The sequence below is a fragment of the Aythya ferina genome (assembly GCF_964211825.1).
Source record: "Aythya ferina genome assembly, chromosome: 15".
Lineage (NCBI taxonomy): Eukaryota > Metazoa > Chordata > Aves > Anseriformes > Anatidae > Aythya > Aythya ferina.
In genome coordinates this window covers 7,850,545-7,872,315 of record NC_140314.1, presented here as the reverse complement: position 1 = coordinate 7,872,315, position 21,771 = coordinate 7,850,545, and the positions used below count along the sequence as shown (strand labels likewise).

At 43.1% G+C, this 21,771-nt stretch overlaps 1 protein-coding gene across 3 annotated transcripts in view; it reads left to right on the top strand.

The window, feature by feature from the left end:
• The first annotated feature begins 3,675 nt into the window (after positions 1-3,675).
• Positions 3,676-21,771, top strand: part of POLR3E (RNA polymerase III subunit E) — a 29,771-nt gene continuing 11,675 nt past the window's right edge. For 2 of the 3 annotated variants that reach the window (XR_014698164.1, XM_084536584.1), the window contains exons 1-15: positions 3,676-3,815; positions 7,837-7,917; positions 9,034-9,084; positions 10,347-10,424; positions 11,930-12,045; positions 12,790-12,872; positions 13,590-13,697; positions 14,167-14,216; positions 14,512-14,631; positions 15,172-15,257; positions 16,140-16,184; positions 16,265-16,356; positions 17,154-17,274; positions 18,911-18,992; positions 21,380-21,439. Coding sequence is in view for 2 of the 3 variants with exons in the window: in XM_084536584.1 (XP_084392710.1) it covers positions 7,882-7,917; positions 9,034-9,084; positions 10,347-10,424; positions 11,930-12,045; positions 12,790-12,872; positions 13,590-13,697; positions 14,167-14,216; positions 14,512-14,631; positions 15,172-15,257; positions 16,140-16,184; positions 16,265-16,356; positions 17,154-17,274; positions 18,911-18,992; positions 21,380-21,439 (1,128 nt within the window). In the remaining variant the exon portion in view is untranslated. Of the gene's footprint in view, positions 3,816-4,086; positions 4,323-7,836; positions 7,918-9,033; positions 9,085-10,346; positions 10,425-11,929; positions 12,046-12,789; positions 12,873-13,589; positions 13,698-14,166; positions 14,217-14,511; positions 14,632-15,171; positions 15,258-16,139; positions 16,185-16,264; positions 16,357-17,153; positions 17,275-18,910; positions 18,993-21,379; positions 21,440-21,771 lie in introns of those variants that run through there. The other variant, XM_084536585.1, reaches the window with a different exon arrangement.

Below are 21,771 nucleotides of genomic sequence, written 5' to 3'. Positions count from 1 at the left end.
ATGGTTTTAAATGTCAGTTACAGAAAATTACTGATTTTAAGGAGAAAACATTATCCCCAAACACTTGAAATTTTGTATCCTGTTTGCATAATCTGAAAAGAGAAATGTAAGGACAAATACATGGTGGTGGTTGACTTATCATGGCACAGATATAAATGCCTATCCAAAGTTCTGCTTTAGGTACCTAAAGTCTGTTTTGGATGTGGCCTTTTTGCTCTTTCAGTGCATAGCATTAAATCATCACTTGTCAGTGAAAAGTGAATGTGCCACTCATCTCTGAAGAACAGTCAGTGTTTTGTGCAGAACTGATACAGTGTAGGCATTATAACTAATGCAGACAAAACCTTTTGTTTTCCATGTAAGGTGTTAATGCCAAGTGTTTGAGGTTTTCCTAGAGAAGGAAGCATGTGCAACCCCACCAGCTATGTAGGGAGGAGAGGAGATTGAATGTGACCATCCGAAATATGTAAGTAAAAGACTCTAGAGTATAATTATTGACACTTCTTGACATAGTTTCATTTGTTCAGTTCAGTAGTTGCTAAATTTGCTGACAGTTCTCTGTAGATCTGACATGCAAATGTATACACGTGATTAATACTTTGTTTACAGAGTCCTAAGGCGATATATTATTTAGCTATACAATAAGTAGGACTGTCAATAATTCGAAAATTAAAATTGTTTACAGAAAGATGCACAAGTTGTTCTATGACATTCTTTTGAAGAGAAACTATTTGATAGACTTCTTGAATGATACTGCTATATGCTGTATTTTTAATCTATTCACAATGAATAAATCTGTATTTTTTTAAATGTGAAAATAAATCTGAGGCTTGGCATAATTTACCTGGGTGTAGTATTTCTGAATGTCATTGGGAGTGTTGCTTGGGCAAGGACAGCAAGATGGAAGCCTCTGTTTGTATACCAGACTGCATGGTCATTTTGCATATGCAAATACTAATTGCCTGCATCACACTGTTTGTTTTTATTCTGGCTGGTCAATAAAGTTCTCTTTTGTCACTTTTCTCAGTAGAGTTTTAGTCATTGCACATGGGGTGTTTTTGTTTGTTTTAATTTGCCAAAGTTCAATCCTACTATTGCAAGCCTCCAGAAATCCTTTTTTATTTTGTTCTTTTCAATCCCTGTTCTCATTCACTTTCAACACTTAGAGGATAACTCAGAGGAAATCACTAGATGTGTAACAAGAAAATCAGTGATTTTATCAAGAAAACTAAAAGGTCGATGTGTTGATTTCTTTACATTTGATTACTCCTGCAATGTCTGTAACTAATATGGAATAAAATAATGACTGTAGCACTCACTGGCAGGACTGTTTCAGACACATCTGTATGCTTCCAGTCATTGCTTGGTCCTGAGAAAAAAATGGAAATATTTGGTCTGGGGGATACAAGGTGGGAATTCTTTGTAATGGGTATAATATCTAATGACACTGTCATTTCAGTCTGATTTATTCCCCTTTATGTTCTAGAATAAACTGATACTAGCCCTTTTAAACTGTTAAAACTTACTGTTGCTTTTTTGTTTTAATTGGACAGGTGTAATTCATTGTAACTGTATAGTTTAAACAATATGAAATAGTAGATTCTTAAAACAAAAAAGCCCTAGTGGGGCCTCTTCACTCCACTCTTAGTGTCAGTAAGGTAGAAAAATAGTGATACTTGGCATTGCAAGTCTTATGCCTCAGCTGCTGTCTCTGAGAGCTGGAGTGTTTGGCAGGTGGAACAAAGGAAGCAGGGATTGCATCAGTCAGAAATCATGGAGACAACGCTTCCAGCTGAAGAATATAAATAAGAAATGTCTGTTTCCTAATTACTGGTCTGTAGGACTGACTTGAATCTTGCTATTTTCCTCACAGGTGTAATTTCACTTCTGAGAGTAGAGTGGCTGCTAACAGATGAAGGTGTAGTTTAGGTGAGCCAAATCAGGACCTCTCATCTGCATTTTAAAAGGGAGGATTTTGCTTGAGCCTCCAGTTGGATTCTAGGCCAGTGCTTCTGGTGGTGAGTCAGGTTGTTTTCAGGTTTAAGTTGGGGGAAGGGAGGGGGGGCTCATGTGCCTCCCACTCTGGGGGATCTGAACACTTTATGGAGGGCTCGCTATGAGGTCTGGTCCAGAGTCTGGGCATAATAAAAGGGGTGAGTCCTTGTTCTTCTCTAACTCCTGCGTCAGGAAAGCAATATAATGTGGCAGGTAGCTTCGAGTTTTCCAGTAAGTTCACTTTTAATTTGCAAAAAGTCCCATGATCCTCATCTTAACTGATACAAGTAAAATGACAAAGTTAGTGATCCAGCTTCGGGGGGGACCTGTGCCCTGGTAAGTTTCGGGTATACATATTTCTTCAGTGTTTGAGGGAAGCTTCTCTGCAGCCAAGGCAGATGTTTTAGGGCAGAGGCTGAGCTTGCCTGCAGCAGAGGAGCCAGCACCTCTCTGGGCTGGTGTTGGTACCTCACAAAAGTTTCTGGGGCACCAAGCAGCCCTTCCAAGAACACCCAGGAGCTGTGCTCCTGCCTACAGCCTCTTGCCCCTTCCCCCCCCCCCCCCCCCCCCCCCAAAAAAAAAAAAAAAAAGCTGCATCTCTGGGTGCTGTGCCCCCTGCTGCATAGGGATGTGCTGGAGGACAGCTCGCTCAGGCTCCCTAAACCTGTCTGAATGTGCAAAACCGTAGCAGGGGTGAGGATCCCCTTCACACCTGTGTGTCCATACCCTCGTTCCACAGTACCTGTAGCAGCGCAGGAAGGTTTTGGCCAGGCAGGGTCAGGCCTGGCAGCCACCTTGAGGGGCGTTACAGGGACACAGGGGCTCTGGGAGCAGCTGGGCCTGCTGGGAGGCAATGAGCTGAGGTGGCCAGGAGCTCTGGGGCAGGGTTATTCCTGCTCTCCTGTTTAAGTGGACTGCTGTAACTACAGAATTAAATTGGGCTGCGTTAGCAGATGCCATCTTACCCTAGACAAGCTGGTATCTTTTCCCAGCTGCAGCCCCTTGGGTCTAGTGAAGGGTCAGACCTGTGTGAGTGCCCAAGAACCTGCCCCAGGCACCTTGCTGGGGCCCGGGGCCTGCTCGGCCTGCTGCCAGGGCATTGTGCGGGCTGTGGCAAAGCCGGGGGGAAACATCCTGCCGACTCTTCAACCGAAGTGGGGTTTGAGCTTTGCAGCAGCACATCCTGACACGTGGCTCTTATGTTGTTTGGTTTTTTTTTTTTTTTAGACTTTCAGCCTCCGGCAGTGCCAAGGTGGCAGCGGTGGGGGGTGGCAGCCGGGCCCTCACAGCTCCGGTGGGTCGGGACAGGATGGGATGTTGAGGTGGGGATGTAAAAAAAAAAATAAATAAAATACATAAGGTTTTTTATTTGTAACGTGGAAATGGTGCGTAGAGGGAGCAGTTGGGCTCCTCCTTTTGGAGATATGGGGGCTGCTAAAAGCAAAAAATTACTTAAGAAAAAAAAAAAAAAAAGCCCTGCTATGCTGGGTGCGCACTAAAAGCGCCACCGAAGCAATCTCCGACATCCCGGTAGCGTGGCCGAGCGGTCTAAGGCGCTGGATTAAGGCTCCAGTCTCTTCGGGGGCGTGGGTTCGAATCCCACCGCTGCCAGCAGCTTTTTGGCGTTATTTTTTTTCCCCGGCCGCGGCCGCCCGCAGCAGCAGCATTGTGGGTAGGAGGAGGGCCGCGGCCCCACGTGCCGCCCGCAGCGGCCCCAACATGGCCGCCGCCTGAGCGCCGCCCGCCTCGCCTCGCCTCGCCACCGGGCACCGCCACCGGGCAGCCGGCGGCCCCGCCGCCCGCGCCGGCCCCTCGGCCAGGTAAAGCGGCAGCCGCCGCGTCCCTTCGGCCGGCCCCGGGGCCGTGCGGCTCCTGGAGGGGAGCGGGGGCAGCGCGGCCTGGGCTGAGGGGGCTCAGCCCCCTGCGGGCGCTGTGAGGGCTGGGGGCGGCGGGGTCGCGCCGGGAACGGGCGGGCGCGGGCTGCGGCCCCTCGGCTCCCCTCAGCGCGGGGCTGGGGCCGTTCTGCGTTCGGCAGAGCCCTGCCCGGCCCTTCCTGCTTCCAATGGGTTCCCCTCGTCCGCGCCGTACGGCGGAGCTGGGCTGGGAGCAGTGGGCTCCCCCCCTCCCCGCGGACCCCTTTTCTCCGCTCCTCGCCCCCCGGCAGGTCGCCGTGTCGGGAGGAAGCTGCCGGCCACGAGCCCGGAGGGGTGGGAGCGCTGCCCGCCCGCTTCTGCAGGAGGGAGCACGCAGCACCGGGCAGCTCCGAGCCTGCGCCTGGCGGAACGGGCCTAGCGCTTCGCTGCCTGCATGTCGAGGTGTACGGAAAGGTTTGTGCTTAGCGTGTTACCCCGAAAGCCCGGGGACGTGCTGCAGGGAGGCTGCCTCCGCACAGAGGTCCCGGTGCACAGAGGGGCCCTCGTTGGGTTCGCTGCCAGAAGATGACTGTGCAAAGCTGCGTGCAGACAGGCAAAACGAGGAGAAACAGAGCAAGTAATGGGGTCAAAATTGTCATTATTGTAAATGCTTGGAAGATGCTTCAGCTTTTTTTGAAGCTTCCATTTTACAGTATGATATAGGCCACCCTGAGCTGGAGGATCGCTGCTGGGGCTGGACCAGGAGGCTCCCTGCAGAGAAAGGTCCAGGTGCCAGAGGAAATTATGGTAGTGATTCAGAAGATGGCATTTCTGCCACCTCACTGGTGCATTATCTGTCCTTTAAAGCACTGACAGTGCAGGAGTTCTAGGCCTTTCCTGCACTGCATAATTTTATGTGAAAAATATTTCAAGTTTCAGTATTGGTATTTTAGGGTCTGTGATACTGACAGACTCAGTAAAATGCTAGAACATTTCTTACTAAAAGTCTGTGTGTGACAGGTGTCATGCAGATTTGCAATTATCCTATTTACAGTTACTTTAAATTCTTTAGTAATAGAAAGGATAATTTTGGTACCCAAATGTCGTTCTAAGCTCAAACTTAGAGGTGGGATTCAGTTGCTTTATCTGTGTTTTATGCCTCTTTGGTGTAAAACTAGTTCTAAATTGATGATAATATGGGCAGCTAAAGAGCGGTTATATCAGTCCTAGTGTTGGTCCATTGCAAGAGAAATGAGAAGATTTATATCTCCTGCCTCCATGCAAGGTGTTCTGAAGTTTAATGATTCATACTAATAAGTGCATTAACATCGCTTTGCACAGGGGATTTCCTTTTTAAAGAAAACAGTTCTGCCTGCTCAAGGCAGTTCAATGAAAACTTGAAATAAATACTCAGGTAACCGCACTTTATATCACCTAGTGTTTAATTCCATTTTGTTATTCGTGTGGCGTTTGTTTCTACAGATGCCATATGTGCATATAGATGTAGAACTGCGTCTGCGTGCCTTTAGCAAGAGCTTCGTTCTGATGCAGAGGATTCCTTCAAGTCACAAGAGCATTATAAATTGTTCTGGGACATACTGCTTCCTATTTATAGACCTGCTATTCTGACACTCCAGTAAAAGCAACTGTAGTCATTCTTTATGCTTAAATTATTAAGAAAATTTGTGATCTTTGTAATCCAGCATTTTCCATGAGTACCGACAGCTGGATTCACAAGGAGATGTCAAGTAAAATTACATAAGCTGTGTTAGATGAGGGACCAGAAACCAGGTCCTTTAGGTTAGGTTTCTCTTTCTCTCCTTAGCCCAGGGAATCTTAATTTATATTCAGAAAAATTAAATGACTTCCTCAAGAGAGAAGGAGCAAGCACAGAGCTGGCACTCAGTCCATCAGAGAGGGAAGTGTTAATCTCAGTGCTTTTGAGGCAAGGAGGGAGGGTTTAGACCCATGTCTTCCACCTCCTGGGTGTTACAGCGTGTGCTCACACGTGGTGGGAAGCCTCCTGGCGTCATCTCTTTTCTGAATGAAAACTGCAGTCACTCCATTTCATGCACAGCCCCATCCTGTAGCTGTCAGGCTGGCACTGTGTGAGCCTGCTGTATCAAGCCACTTGGGAGATGTGAGCAGGGAAAGCAAAGCTGGAAGTGACACGTCTCATTTTTAAAACAACACATTCATGTTTATATTGCTGGGACGAACGGAGAGCTTGGCAGCAGAAAGCAGTGGTCGCTCCCTCTGGTGTCACACCGCTGTGGTTTTGCAGCATGAGCCTCAGTCTGTAGTTAACTGAGGATGCTGACCGAGCTGTGAAGGTTTTGCATTTCTACAGGATAATTTCAAATATGATTTTGAAATATTATTGACATGGTATTAGAGTAGAAAGAGCTAGGGATATGCTGGTATATAAAAGAACAGAAAGTTGCAGTTAAGCGCTGCGGGGAGCACTTTTTGATAGTGGGGAACCTGAAAATAACAAATCTGGAATTGTGTTTCTAGCTAGAATGGCAGAAACAGCGTGTATAAACCAGAGCTGTTGCCTGGATGGAAATTTACCTATGTGGTAATGTTAGCACTCAGATCCAGGTGCCTATCCAGCCTCTCTGAAAGGTTTCTTAGATAACTGCATGTTATTGACGTGATGTTTTGAGAAGCCTGTACATGTTTCAAAATATACTGAGCTGGTTAAATGAAGTGGTTGCTAGTGTATTTGAAGAAAATCACTGCTGTCTTGGATGTAACATGTTTGCTTTGGTCTCTTGCAACCCTGTATTGCCAGCTGGTGCTGGATTCTGCCTCATTTTCTTACTCTTCCTCTGTACGAATTCCAGCAAAGAAGCGAGCTGGCATCTGGGAGTAGAAGACATAGATCTCATTTCTTTGCCTGATTCTCTTTGGTGTTAAAACTTCCTTGGTCAGTTTGTGAGAGGTCTGAGTTTTTATGCCTGTCTTGACCAGTACTGGCTGATCGATGGTCTCAAATGATGTGGACTGATTACATTGTCATGGAGGCATCCCAAATAATTCAGAAATCCTTGTATTTGATTTCAGCAGGAAAAATTACTATTGCTCTTAGCTGAGGGACCATTTTCTATTTGATGGCCTGAACCAGGCATGGCAGTGACTCCAGCACTGGGACTGACCATGACTCACTGTTACAGAGCGCCCGCTCCTCCGTTAATATTAGCATCTTATTTTCTCTGGAGCTGGTTGAGTTATGAAGTAAGACCTGTTGTTCTGGTGATTGTAAGGGGTCCAGGAGAGGGCAAGAAGTGTGTCTTGGGGCTGTCACTTAGAAACAGTCTGAAGAGTGTCTGTGCTCAGCTGGGCAACAGGGCTACAATGTGTCATTTAGAGGAAATCAAGACCAGCAAGTTCTCAGGTTGACTGGTCCCGAGCACAGGATTTACACAACCCTTTTTCTTCTCCCATCTCTTCAGCTGCTCTTCACTATCTGCTTTCAAGGAAGTTTTCTGAGCGTGGAGGGTAGTGAGCTGCACAGCACCGTCCTTAGTGACGGTGACAAGTGCTGTGGCTATTTCAGAGCTCACGTGTGCTGACTGACCCGCCAGTGCCCTGTGGATGTGCTGGCTGGCAAACCAGCTGCTACCGGGGTGTAACAGTCACGCAGTGTATAAAAGATGCAGTTTATGCAAGTACAAAAGGCCTGTCCTTCCATCTGCAGAGCACTGATTGAGTGCTTGCTTTCTGATGTAACTGCTGGTTTTCATAAAACTGCAGGAACTTAATTAGCTTTGAGATACTTGCTTGTCTTTTAAATTTGGTGCCAGTTGGTCAAGATTGTGGAGTATTAGGACCTTGTCATGCAAACACGTACGCTCCTTAAAAAAAACAGACTAAACGGATTACCACTGAAAAAAACACAAGTTAACATGAACAAATACTCTAGGCTACATGTGGTACGTGGCACAGATGTAGTGACTCATATGACATATCTGTTTTCTTTCAGATTGTGCAAAGAAATAAGCCAAGAAAAAGCTTTTTGTATCCTAGCATGGCAAATGAAGAAGATGATCCAATTATACAAGAGGTAAAAGTGTGGCAGCAGTGATCGTACGTGAGGCTTTTCTTGTTTTTTTGTTCTAGTTCCTGTTGTTCTTACATTGCTGAAAAAAGTCATCAACATCAGTGGTTGTCTGATAACCAGTGACTTGCTCTGTAGAAGGGAATATGTTACATGGGCCAAGAACATGGCTCGTGCTATCTGTTGGACCAAAATAATGGTATCTGTGTTGGCAGGCTCAGTGGGTAGATGTGCTCACCTTTTTTACCCTTTGTAATCTTTCCACATCAGAAGAAGAACACAGGTGGGGAACTTGCTGGGACCACTACGTATTTTTATTGGCCCCATAGCTCTCTGGTAGCTGAGTCCAAAAAAAAAAAATTTGAATGATTTTGATGAATTAATATCTGTTATATATGAAACTAAAATGTTTTCATGCCCTCTGCTAAAAGAAGCACTTGTGCTCTGATTCGAGACTTCCTTAAAGGACTGTTACCAAACAGCAGCCACAGTGTCCTGCTTACTTTGTGTATGAATTAACACACCACAGGTACAAGCAAGGGCAAGCTCATAAAAAGGTCATAAGCCCTGAGGAGTGGGAATTGACAGAAGTGTTGCCAAAGGTACCAAAAATGGAAGCTTCCATATGTGATACTCATGAAACATCTGTGAATTTTATGTATCAGAGGCAAAATGCTAGTATTACATCAGATTTGGCTTGTGGGTGTGTCTTGTCTAGCTTGAAAGGTTTTATGACAAAATTCTAGCAAGGAAGTTAACTTTCAGACATGCTGCCAGAGGGAGCATCCTCTTCTTTCTCAGTCAAAGATTTTCCTGTTTCATATCAGATGTTTGCCAAGTTTCCTTAGAAAGAAAAAATGCAGCTAGAGCCACTGTCTCCTGCCTCATCATAGTTGTTTTTGTTTTTTTGTTTTTTTGTTTTCGTTTAAAAGACTGCTGAATTTTGTGTCAAAATTGGTAAGGAGGAGACCTTTGTCAAGAGGGTCATGAATGCACTTTATATTACAGTTCATAACAAAAAGCTAAACTTGACAGCATTTGAGCTGTAGGGATTGCACTTGTATCTGAAGTTCCATCTGTCATAGCTGTTACCTGATGAAGGTTGCTTCTCTTGCTTTTCAGATTGATGTGTTCCTGGCCAGAAGTCTACTGGAGAAGCTGTATCTTTTTCAGGTATTCCAGCTAACTTTTATGTAGTGAAAATTTGTTTAAAATGAATTGAACGAGCAATAACTTCACTTATTGGTTCAGCCTGCCAAGATCTTGGGTATAGGCAGACCTTTGTGGGTCTCAGTCAGTTGAAACATTTCATATTAAATTTTTTTGTAAGAGAAGATTTATCGTTTGTGGCACAGACTTCTCGTTAAATCATTCCCTTTAACCACCCTGAGGGAGTTCTAGTAGATTACATTGTTTTATTGCAGTGTGGATAGATCTGCAGTGTCTTGGCCATCTTCTGCCATCACTGATTTCTGACACCTTTACTGATTTCGTTAGGATTGGCCCTGTTTAAGGCAGTGTCACCAGTATTCATAAACTGGTGTGAGCCCCCTTATGTAGAGATAGAACAGGTGATGAAAGGTGGAGATATGTTAGGAATTTGGAAGTCTATTTTGTGTTTACTGAATTTCTCTAGTCAGCTTATCTTTGTTATTCCCTTTTCCCATCTGCTAAATGGGAAGTCTGTTGAGGCTGATGGATGCAGTGTTCGTTGTAAGCTGGTGATGCTCACTGGCAAAGCACTGCCTGCTGCCCAGCTCCTCTGCATAGCATGTGCCACGTGCTGACACAGGCTGTGTAGCCTTGCCTCTTGGAGACCCACAGTTGCTCCATTTCAGGTGTGAGCATTGCCTCATGAGGGGTTCGTGTGGGTGTTCTGGAGAAATGGCAGCTCTGAGCAGGCTGCAGCTGTGGCTAAGAGATTTCATCTGGGTACCACACTGTCATCTCAGCAGTCCCACACAGTTCAGGAAAGAGGACCATGTGGCTAAACCTGGCTACATGTTGACTGTGTTCTATAGACTAACACTGCCAGTAAAAATCCACAAATGTTTTATTTTTAGGTAAATAAATATCCAGAGAATTAATATCGAGGGATGCTTTTTTAATGGCTTCTATAATTTCCTTTTTTTTTCTGGACAAACGTGTGGTACTGTGTTCCCATTTCATAGTGTGTAGTGATGGGGGTCAGGTGGGGTGGAAAGGTGGCTGGAGTAACGAGAGTAGAGGACTGAGGGGAAGGCAACAGGCTTTCTAGACCATGCTCCCAAATCTGCTGATGACTCACAGGATCGGATTTCTTGATGTTTCATAACCATGGTGGCTCTATATGTGAGAGGCTCTGTATGTGGGAAGGCAGACAAGATTGAATTATTTTCTGTGAAGTTCTTTGATCTTTAATTTCATAAGAATCCTTCATTTAATGTGTTTTTCAGTATCCAATTCGTCCAGCTTCTATGACATATGACGATGTTACGCATTTATCAGCGAAGATAAAACCAAAGCAACAAAAGGTTGGTTATCATTCGAGTCCAGTCCATATAAGTTGCTTTATACTGTCCAGAATGTACACATTGTGCTATTAAGCTGTTACGATTGTGCAACTTGTGGGACCAGACCTCTGTGCTTGGAGGTATGAGGGTGCCTTTCATGGTATGTGTACAGTAGAGTTTAGGAAAAAAAAAAAAAAAAACAGGTTTATAAAGAGAGGAGTTAACGTCATGATGAAAAAAACATGTTTGATTATAAAATAGAACCATTCAGGGAAACGTAGTTACAAATGCTAACTGAGTCTGTATGAGCTTGATATACATGTAAAAGGCCTTCTTGATATTTAGAAAAGGGTTGAAGTTTGGAAGCAAGCTTTGTCTTTCAGTGTTACTGTGAGTCTTGATTCCTCTCTTGCCTGCCTGTGAATCATCAGAAGTCCTTTTTAAAGTCAGTGGGGTTGTACTGGTAATGAAAGTAGAACTAAAGCCAGAATTATTGTACTTGCCTACAAAAATGTGTTCTGAACCTGTGGCTATGATTTAAAAATGCCGTGTCATGTAAAAATGCAGAAATATGTTTGATACCGGGATGATGGCTAAAGTGAGTGTGTGTGTGAACTTTGGAGTTAGGGTGCATGTTGTGTTGAGGAAGTCTATTAAAATTAGCAAACATTTGCAGTGTAAGCACTATGTAGACTCATAAATCTTCCATCTCAGCCAGGGACTTGTAACTATAGTTCAGTTTACAAGTAACATAAAGGGGGAAAAAAAGTGAAGTAACAGCTGTAATACATGAATTTATAAGAGCTTTGGCACACCCTGAGAGAAAATAATCGTATAATTTCAGTATAAGAAGAGAAGTGCTATACAGGAAAACACTTATTTTTGAACATTTGTCTGAACTTTAAAGTTTTAGGGTGGAAATAGTTCTGCTTGTAAATAAAAGTTGGGAGGTCATTTCTGTACTTGGACCAGTGTAAATTAAGAATAGCTATGAAGTCAGCACGCAGTGCTGCAGTCTTAAACTGAGCAGAATCGAGCCCATTGCCTCTGAAGAGGACATAGTTAATTCATACCAAGTGGTATGAAACTGGAAAGTTTAGGAGGCTATGAATGGATCCTCACTGACGGGGATGCTGGAAAAATATTTGTGTATTTGATTTCTACTGGGAAGTAAACTAGACTGATAATGCAGTAGAAGATAAACTAGAAAAGTGAGAGTATTTGTCAGGGCTGCCTAAGAACTCTCATTTCTCTGCTTCCATTTATTTACATGGGAGATGATGTATCTCTAGCCTGTTGCTAAAGTGTTCCCACTCTATGAAAGTTTTTATTTTCATATATGTATGTATATATGTATGCTCAACTTTATGTATGAGATTTGCCTCGTGGATTTTGAATGGTGCTGCTTACATATTTAAATTTGCTGTAAACCAATGGAAATGTTCTAAAGCATTGGACTGAAGTTTACTGTGGCAGAACCCCAAATGAATCAATCAATTATCTGTTTGTCCTTTCGTATTATTTAGGTTGAGCTTGAAATGGCCATTGACACTTTGAATCCGAACTACTGTCGCAGCAAAGGAGAACAGATTGCCCTCAATGTAGATGGCACGTGTACAGATGAAACAAATACTTATTCCTCGTAGGTGTCCTCTTTGCCTTCATTTCCTTCTTGTGGTGGGTATAGATATATGCATGTCCACCAGGGCTTCGGGGAAAAGTGAAAACAAGCATATGTACAATCTCAGGGAGAGCTTTGAACACTAAGTTATAAAGCAAGAATTCTCTGAAGTAACCTGTTTTTTGGTGTGCTTCAGTCGTTGATGTTGGAAAACACCTTCAGGATTGCCAAGTCTGACCATCAGCCTGACCTATCGAGTTCCAAGCTTGACTTTTACTTCTGATGCAGGCCAGGAGGCCATTGGCCTCCTTGGCCACCTGGGCATGCTGCTGCCTCATGTTCATCAGGTTGTTGACCCACACCCCCAGGTCCTTCTCTGCTGAGCAGCTTTGCAGCCACCCCTCTCCAAGCCTGGCCCACTGCATGGGGTTGCTGGGTTGTCGTGACCCAGGTGCTGGACCTGGCACTGGCACTTGTTGAATGTCACATGGTTGGACTCAGTGCATTGATCCTACCTAGGCTGCACAGCCTTCCTACCCCAGAGCAGATCAATAGTCCTGCCTCACTTGGTGTCATCTGCAGGCTTATTAAGGGTGCACTCAATCCCCTCGTCCAGACCATTGATTAAAATGTTAAACAAAACTGGCCCCAATATGTGCTGCATTTGTTGATAGGCCGCTTTGGGAATCAGTGATTTCAGGCCTTTAACATCTGAATGCCTCCTTGCCTGTACAATATAATCTTACAGTATTCATCTGTTTGCAGGAAGCTGATGGACAAGCAAACTTTCTGCTCTTCGCAAGCTGCAAGTAATGTTTCCCGCTATGCAGCTGCTGTTTATAGAAAAGGTGACTTCATTTTGCTAACCTCTCGCATCAGTGAAACATTCATTCCTGGGTTAAAATAAGACCTGTTTTTTTCTGTGTTTTCAGTAGCATAGGCTCATGTTTAACTGGTGCTTCTTTGAATAAAAGAAAAGTGTACCTTATCAATGTCCTCAGAGTCCTTGAGGAGGTCCAGCAAGGCTGTAAATAATATAGCAGAACACTGTAGGTTTGTAAATGCCTCCAAGATCTTAACAGTTCCTGAAGGCTGAAATACACATTTGTAGTTTAAATTTATTTTTCTTATTTATATTATTATCTCCATCTGATTGTGGCTGTTTTATTTTCCTGTTTAATGCTTTCTGCCCTTCCCTTGTTTCCTAATGCCATTGTAGCGTTTTGATATGAGGATCATCTGAGGTGAAAATAGGTAGGTTGTCTTCAGTGATTTCTATTTCACTACTAGTCTTCTAAAGGATAGGTCAGATCTGAGCCAGAATGAGACTCTGTAAGATCTGGTTCCAACACAAAAAGGAAAGTGACAGAAATAGGTCTTGATTTTTCATACTCCTTTGAAATTCTGAGCACTGGATGAATTTTTCACATCACCCCCTTTGTAGTGTATTAAACACTTAATGTTTGATGGAAGCTCTACCATTACAGAGGTGGTGAGATAATGAAAGTGCTGTCCTTGTGCGCTGGAAAACAATAATTTTAACTTATGTCAATTCTCTTTTTCAGGTGAACTTCACCTGACTCCACTACATGGAATTCTTCAGCTGAGGCCAAGTTTCACCTACTTGGACAAAGCTGATGCAAAACACCGAGAAAGAGAAGCTGCTAATGAAGGTAAATGCTACATGAATTGTGTTTCCTTTTGAAAGGTAGAATACAAGTCCTCTCTATAATTTTATTCATAAGAGTCATTGTATTCCGAAGGTGTATTTAAAATAACAGCATAGTGATCACAAAGCCATTTCTTTGCTGGATTGTTTTCCTGATAGTATTTTCAGTGTAGCTGCATCAGCACTTTTGTGGGCATGGTGGAGCAGGTTGGCAGAGGCATAGGAGGCAGTGGGTAGTTTCAAAGGGCAGCAGTATGATGTGTCACCCCTGCCAGTGAAAAGTAGCACTGCAAAACTCATGGAAGCTGTTTGTCCTATCGTAGGAGTGGTGTGGTGCTATTATACACTACATAGTTTAGAAAGCTGTAGCTGCTAGTTCTGCCTTCTGCCAGAGTTGTCCTCCAAACAGTTACAAATTGGCTTTGGTTGTTTTATTGCAGTGGTGTTTTTATCCTGCTGTGTTTTCTTGGCAGGTGGTGATTCGTCTCAGGATGAAGCTGAAGATGATGTTAAGCAAATTACTGTATGTCCAAATTTCCTTTTTGTAATAGCTCAGGGAACAGTTCACAAGAAAGCATGCTAATTCATACCCAGATAAAAGGGCACAAAGCCTCAGCTGTTCTGGTGACCGTGGGCTTGGGTGGGGAAGCAAGATGGACTTTAAGCTGTTGCACAAGCATAAAGATGGCACTGACAGCAAGGGGTGATTCATTTGAGCTAGGGCCCCTAGCTTTTGTTATTTATGTGCCAAATAGATAACACAGGTCTTTTGTTTCAAGGGATTTGGGGCTATATGTAACGATATCCAAATCTTCTAGGTACGATTCTCCCGCCCTGAAACCGAACAAGCTCGTCAACGACGTGTTCAGTCCTATGAATTCCTGCAGAAGAGACAAGCAGAAGAGCATTGGGTTCATCTACATTATTATGGCTTGAAGGTAGGTGTGTGCTGGCTGCTGAGGAGACTTGGTGGGCCTGAAAGCTCAGCCAAGTTAAATCTGGGTCCATAGGATCAGGGAATCAAGAAAAGATGAGAAAGTTTGGTCTGTAGGCTTGAACTTCCCCTGAAATGCTCTGTACCTCCTCTGCTGGATAATGTTTTGGGGTCTCCATACTGAAGAAGGTTTAAAATTGAGAGTTGGACAGACATAGAGGGGTGGGGGTTGGGGCCTAAATCCAAGAATTATTTGGGTTATGACTTATGAACCAGACTTTGTAAAAACAGCCAGGGAACCTAGTGTGCCAAGTGACATAAATCCCATTGTCTGACCTGACATGCATGTCTGTCAGGAGATTTTGAGGTCACATCACCTGAAATGTTTCCACATCATGGGAGCATCATTCAAAACGGTTGACAACAGAGCATCAGTTAGTGAGATGGAACGCTTGAATGGTGCAGTAATGACAGGGTGACCATCTTCTGGCTTTTTGCGTTTTCAGAATGTGGCAGTGACTCCTGTTTTTCTCCATATCTCCAGGATAGCCGTTCTGAACATGAGCGCCAGTATTTATTCAGTCAAGCTCATGGTCTCGCCGAGAATACAGAATTAATTAAATCTCCCAGGTAAAGATCTGATGTTTTTCTACAAAAGTTACAGTAATTTGTTTGGGTTATGTTCAGGGTAGTAAGCAGGCATATTCTTCAAAAATCTTTAGTATTAATTGGCTATCCATGCTAGAAGTTGAATTGTTTAAAAAACATAGAAGCAAACTAACCTTCAACTTAGGTTGCATTCTGTGTTTCCATGTACCCTGAGATTAAAACAAGTTGTTTTCACTTGGGATTGTAGCCTTGTACGTGTTATCATCACCTGGCATTATTGTGACTGCAAGTACTGTAAAGAAAGAGCAAAACAAGAACTCCTTCTGATTAAAGTAAATGAAAACCCTGAAGCCAACAGCTCCCACTGTTAGCAACTCTTATAAAACTTACTTTTGCAATTTATAAGAGACACCTGAAACTACTTGAAACTTGTTCACTGTTGTTTCTTACTGACTGCAGGTATGTAGGAATCTTCCCGTGGTGCAGTCAGTAAAAATACTTCTGTGTAAACTGATACAACCACGGCCGAAGTAACAGGAAAGTTGCAGACTGCCTCTGTTTAATAGCGTCGGTGTGTTTTTCTTAACATTTAACATCTCAGTGGAGCAGTGCTAGATGTTTTGAGAAATCTTTTGGATTTTATTCATTCTGCGTGGATACTGGTGATTACATGGGTAGAAATGACTTCGGTTGTTGCTGATCTGACTTCCTACACAGCTTCACATGACCCCGCTCACTGCTGTCAGAGCACCTGTGTTTAATGTATTTACTCTTGCAGTTCCTCTGTTTAGATGAGGAGCACAGAAGAGCTAGGATTCTAATTCCCATTTACTGCAATATAATTGTACTTAAACTCGGAAGGTCAAGACAAACATTTTAAGGATGTGTTTTCTTTTCTTTCAGTGAATATTTAATGATGCTGATGCCTCCAAGTGTAGAGGAAGAGAAGTAAGTGTTTGTTCAGTGTTCAACATTGATATTGTCTGAATGCTTTTTTGTAAGCTACAACTCTGCTTGTTTATTTGCAGTGACAAACCAGTGGCTCCAAGCAATGTGCTTTCTATGGCCCAGCTGAGAACTTTACCCCTTGCTGATCAGATTAAGATCCTGATGAAGAATGGTTTGTCACTTTTGTAACCATTTTGCACTTTACTTGGTGACTTCTAATTGCCTCAGATAAAATACCTTACCTGATGGTTCCCTGCCAGGCAGAGTGTCTGGCTTTCTGATTCTGTGAAGCATTTGAAAGCTGAATAGTTGCTTGAGAAGACTGACCGTGTTTTTTGGGGAACAGAAGAGCAGTAACAGCAGAACTGGTAGCTGCTCTGTCTCTTAGAATATTTTTCAATTTGATGATAGCTTTCAGGGTACGTTTATTTCTGCAGTTACCTCCTGGAACATGGAGTCTGAGTATGATTTGCAAGAGGAAGGTTAATGCAACAAGCTGCACTTTGGCATTTTCTTTCCTTAGTTGCCAGTAATACACATTTCTTGATTGTCCTCTAAGGGTTTTATTCTGTCTCTTCAGAGTTACCATCTGATGAGAGCAAATCCTGAGGACATTGGCTTAGGAGCTTCCTGTCTTGTCAGGTGTCTCCATTTCCAAATATTGTCAAAGACATAGATGTTGGATTTTTTCTGGAGGGGGGGGTGGGGAGGGGTGGTTGTTATTCATGCATTAGTTTGGGACCGATTAAGCTAATGAACTTTGTTGCAACATGAACAGATATTTTTGGAACATTTGCTGACTACAATGAAGGGGGTGTTCTAGAATTTAGTTTTTGATATTTTTCATAAGATACAGCTGTGACCTAGAATTTCAGCATAAGCATAAATCATAATATCCTAGAATTATAAATCTGTCTGCATTGTGTGTATTGAGGAAGCCCTTAATCTGATGTGTGATTTGCCTTTCAGTGAAGGTCATGCCATTTGCAAATCTGATGAGTTTGCTAGGCTCTGGGACTGACTCTACGGCAGTTCTCCGCTGTATACAGCAGGTGGCAATGCTGGTCCAGGGAAACTGGGTGGTGAAGAGGTATGGCTTGTCTTTGTTACTGGGATGTGTCTTTGTGCTGTAAGGAGAGAAACAGAACAATGGATTTTATATAGGCATCTTCACTGTGTCCCAAAGTAGCCATGTTCTAAACTTACAGTGCTATAAAATCTTGATTTATTATGTTGTGCTTTGTTCTGTGGTTAGATATTAAAAATTCAATGGCTGATGCTAGATAACAGTACTGCAGTCCCTACCCCATAAAATAATGGGTGAGACCTGATGTAATCTGTATTTGGATTTGAGTTATGTCAGGTTTTCGGTGTTGTCTTTGATCATATTCTTTTGTGAGAAGACAGTCCTGAATCTTTCCAGAGATTAATGTCAAATATAAACACAGAAAACTAAAACAATTTCAACTATAATATTTCTTAGCTGAATTCAGTCAGAGATCTTTGTGCAGTCACCTTGCTGTTCATCAGTGGGTGCTGATCTTGTCAGCTGAAAGCACTACCTGCCTTCCAGAGGGTAGTTTTACCTGTGGTAAAATGGCATTACCTGCCATAAGTCATGTGGGGTGCTGTCTGTACTGCCTGACACAGATACTGGATCATCCTCCTGTTTATTAGGTTAATGCATCCCACTGGGAGTTGAAGTCTGAAGAGCAGTGTGATTTATTATTATTTTTTTTTTTTAACCTGGGCGGAGCACTGCATGCAGAGAATTACAGGCTGTGGAATAGCTCTCTGTGCTGAGTGGCACCAGTTACCAGTCCCAGTCTGTTAGCAGGGTGTCTCAGCTATTGTGATATGGGCCTGCATTAGCAGTATGAAGGGTTTCAGTCCCTGCTGTCCCTCCAGCCATTCCAGAAGGAAGCTGGGTGCAAATTAAGACAAGGTTTTAGCACTCTGATTGTTTTCGTTTTGTAGCTGATTCTTTGCTATTTGTCTGAGGAGCCTGCATGTATCTCTAGTAGATGTAGCCTGTTTGAGATGGTTACACACACAGCAGCACCCACGCACACCCCAGAGCTTTGAGTGGAAAGGCAGCCCATTTCTGTAGCCTGAGTAGGATCAGGATCATGAACCTAGGATGCCTTGAGGCTTTAGAGACCATGGAAATGAATGTCATCCAGTTGGTTTTACAAGCAGATAAGGACACAAGGGTGGTGTTCGTCCTGGGGCTGGTTGGTTTGAGCATGAGATCTCATAGCACTGTTCTCTTTAATCCTTGATTATGGGGAAGGAAATTTAAAACAAAGCAAAAAAAAACAAAAAACAAAAAAAAAACACTTCATTCTCACAGATCAGCATTTTGGCTAAATGCTTCGTTTATGTCTGCATACCAGGTTAGCCTAAGCATTTCTTAGGCTCACGTTGGTCTTGTTTACACCAATCCAAGGGAGGATAGGCTTTGCAAGAACAAAGCAGAGCTTGTACCTGTGTTGCACGCATCTGCTAGTCACAAGGCTGGGCTTTGCTGGTGTAAGCCCTTTTTGTACTAATGTAATTGCAGTGGGGTAATTACGCCAATATTAATTCCTTTAATGAAAACGATGCTTTGAATAAAGGTGTAATTTAACTGCAGAACAGGGAGCGCATGTTTGTTATGTTAATATTCACCAATGCCATTTTTTGGACTACCCAGTAACTAATTTATCTTCTTTTTTAATTAACAGTGATGTCCTCTACCCAAAAGATACTTCTAGTCCGCATAGTGGAGTCCCTGCAGAAGTGCTTTGTAGAGGGAGAGACTTTGTTGTAAGTACAAAAGAGCTTGTTGTTTCTAAAGGAGAACACAGGTGAGGTTTGCCTGAGAGCTATGGCATTGCAAAACTTGGCTGTTCTACTGCAACAAGATGTTTCTTCCACAGAAATTATTTGTACTTTAATCCTTATGGTGGTGTTACAAGTCTGCCATGGGAGAGTTGGTGTGGATTGACATTGTGGCTGTCTGGTAGGTTCAGATTGCTAGTCACTAACAGTATGTGATATGCATCACTTTCTAATAAATGTTATAGAGCCACTGTCACCCAAGCCCCACGTTGTGGGGCTTACAGAGAAGCCAGGACTGGATAATGAAGGGCTTGTTTCCCCTGATACATTTCCGTGGGCTCCGGACCATGAGCTCTCAGGAGGGCAGTGTGGGTAAGCCTTATGCTCCCTGAGCAGGCACTGTTGGCCTTTAAAAGGGACTTTATTCCCTGGAGTTGCTAATCAGTGAAAGGACTTTGTTCCCAGGCACCTTCTATGAGCAGTGGCTGCACATGGAAGTTGAAATGAATACAGGTCTTGTAAACACGTAACCACAGCAAAGAGGAACAACCTCTGCATTGTGTTAATTCTTTCCGCAGTTAGTGAAAAGAAAGTTCCTAAGTGGTTCCGAAGTTCATAGTCAGTTTATGGCTTCCACCCCATCAAAAAAAAAGCTGAGTGCACCGCTCTCATTTTTTTCAGGTAGACCTGACTGTTCCCTTTGTTTGCAAAGTTTGTTTGTAAGATTTAACTGATAGGGGCACGCTGTGCAGGAGACCTTAAGGATATTACAGTTCTAGTGTAAGATAAAACTGATGGTGATTGAAACTGACTTCTCATTGTGTCTTGATGTCTGCCCAGGACACTGCCATATGGAGACCTGGAATCAGGTGTGACCCAGTGACATTACTTTTTAGGGCACAGCAGATTAGGTGACACGTCATGCGTAAAGTTCTAGGGACCAGCGATCATTATTATTCTTGGTTAAGTAAGTGGTAGCGTTTGGCAATTAAAATGTAAAGGTAAATTGTTTTCATTTAAAATGTCAAATATACCTGGTGTGAGAAATTGATCTGTGTTGATCTTAAAAGGCAAGTAATTTTCTGAATAGCTCTGCAACAGGCAAAAGATTAAGATGTTGGAAAATAACATCAATTTTTCTGGCTTTCAGACAAAATGAAATGTTTTATTCATAAGGCTCAGGAATACTATGTAATGTTACCTGTGGAGAAAACAGGTCTTCCAGCTTAAAAAGTGAACTTTATTTTCCTGTACATATTTGTGTAGAGTAATTTATAAGATTAAAAAATATTTTACTCGTATTTTAAATATTTTAAAAGGCTAGTAGTTACTTTAGTGTTAAACTGTTCCGGACTACACTTTGAGGGAGAGAAGGTAATTTGTGTCTTTCCTGAAAGCTTTTGTGTTTTTTTTTTTGTCTAAGCTTCTCACATAATTTCAGAGAACATGAGAACAGTTGAGGGTAAGGTGTCTCATGAGGACTGGCTGCCTCAGAGTTGTGTACAGGGGGAGATGACAGATCTGTTTCCTTTGGACAGCAGCTTCTTGTGCTTCAAAACAGAAGTGCCCTGTGCCCTAAAGTGACTGGTGATTTTGTGTGTTTGTGGGCAGAGAGAAGCTGAATCAGAGAGAAGGATCCATGTGTGACGTGGAAGGGCAGGGAGAAGCTGGCAGTAATGAGATTTTGAATCCTTCACAACATTATTAATACGCACATACTAAGGTTGTAGTCTATTTAAATGGAGACAGGAAGAAATCAAAGGTCATTTTCAGGCAGTGGCAGTTCTGCCCGAATCCTCAAGTATCCTGCTAGCCTGCTCTCAGTGTGTTAGACCTTGGGAGCTGCTCAGCAGAGCAGCTGGCTTTTCCCTTAACCAGAGACACACATATGAGTGAAAGGCCATCTTGGCACGCCTGTGACTGTGGTGTGCATTGAAGAAGGCAGCAGACACTTTTGAGGAGTTTGTGAGCCGTAGCCTTTGACAGGCACTGCATCCACAGTAGTAGATGAAGGGTTTCTTTAGGTTGATGAGTACCTGTGCTAAAGCTGAGTCAGGTGTGGATTCTGGAGACCCAGCATCACTGCAGTAGATTTTTTTTAGAAGTGAAGTGAAGTCTGAGTTCAAAAGATTCTTCACAGCTTTTGTAGTCAAAGATTCACCAAGGCAAACCATGGACTCTCAAAGCTTTTAATATTGTTTTCATGGCCATTTGAGGAAGGAATAAGGTCATAAAGTGTTTTCCCACTACCTGTATTGAGCATTGCCTGCTTCCGTTTTTCTGGTAACATTATTCAACAGTGTTGTTACTATGACTTCAGTAAGGAAACTCCTAAATATAGCTACTAGGGCTTCTCCTTTGTTTCCTCTTAGATGTGGAAGTTCACCCAGGGCCGCTGGGTTGTGCGAAAGGAAGTGGCAGCAGTTACAAAAGTGAGTGACTTTTTCTTTCTAAATCAGAGATGGGTGGTAAGTGTTGGGCATTCTCTGCAAGTGCTGCTGCAAGACTTTTCTTTTGGATTTGCTGTGCCTGCATTACTGCTGACTTGCAGTGTTGCTACCCAAGGCATGGCTTCACTTTGGAATAGGTACAGATACTCTTTATAGAAACATTTCAAGCAGCTCCCACAGTTAACACAGTTCCACAGGATGCAACTGTCTTGCTAGAACAACTCGGGCCCCTGAATATTCTGCTAAAACTGGTACATGAATGAGAAACATAATGAAAAGAGGGGGGAAAAAAAGCATTTCCATAAAGTGCAATT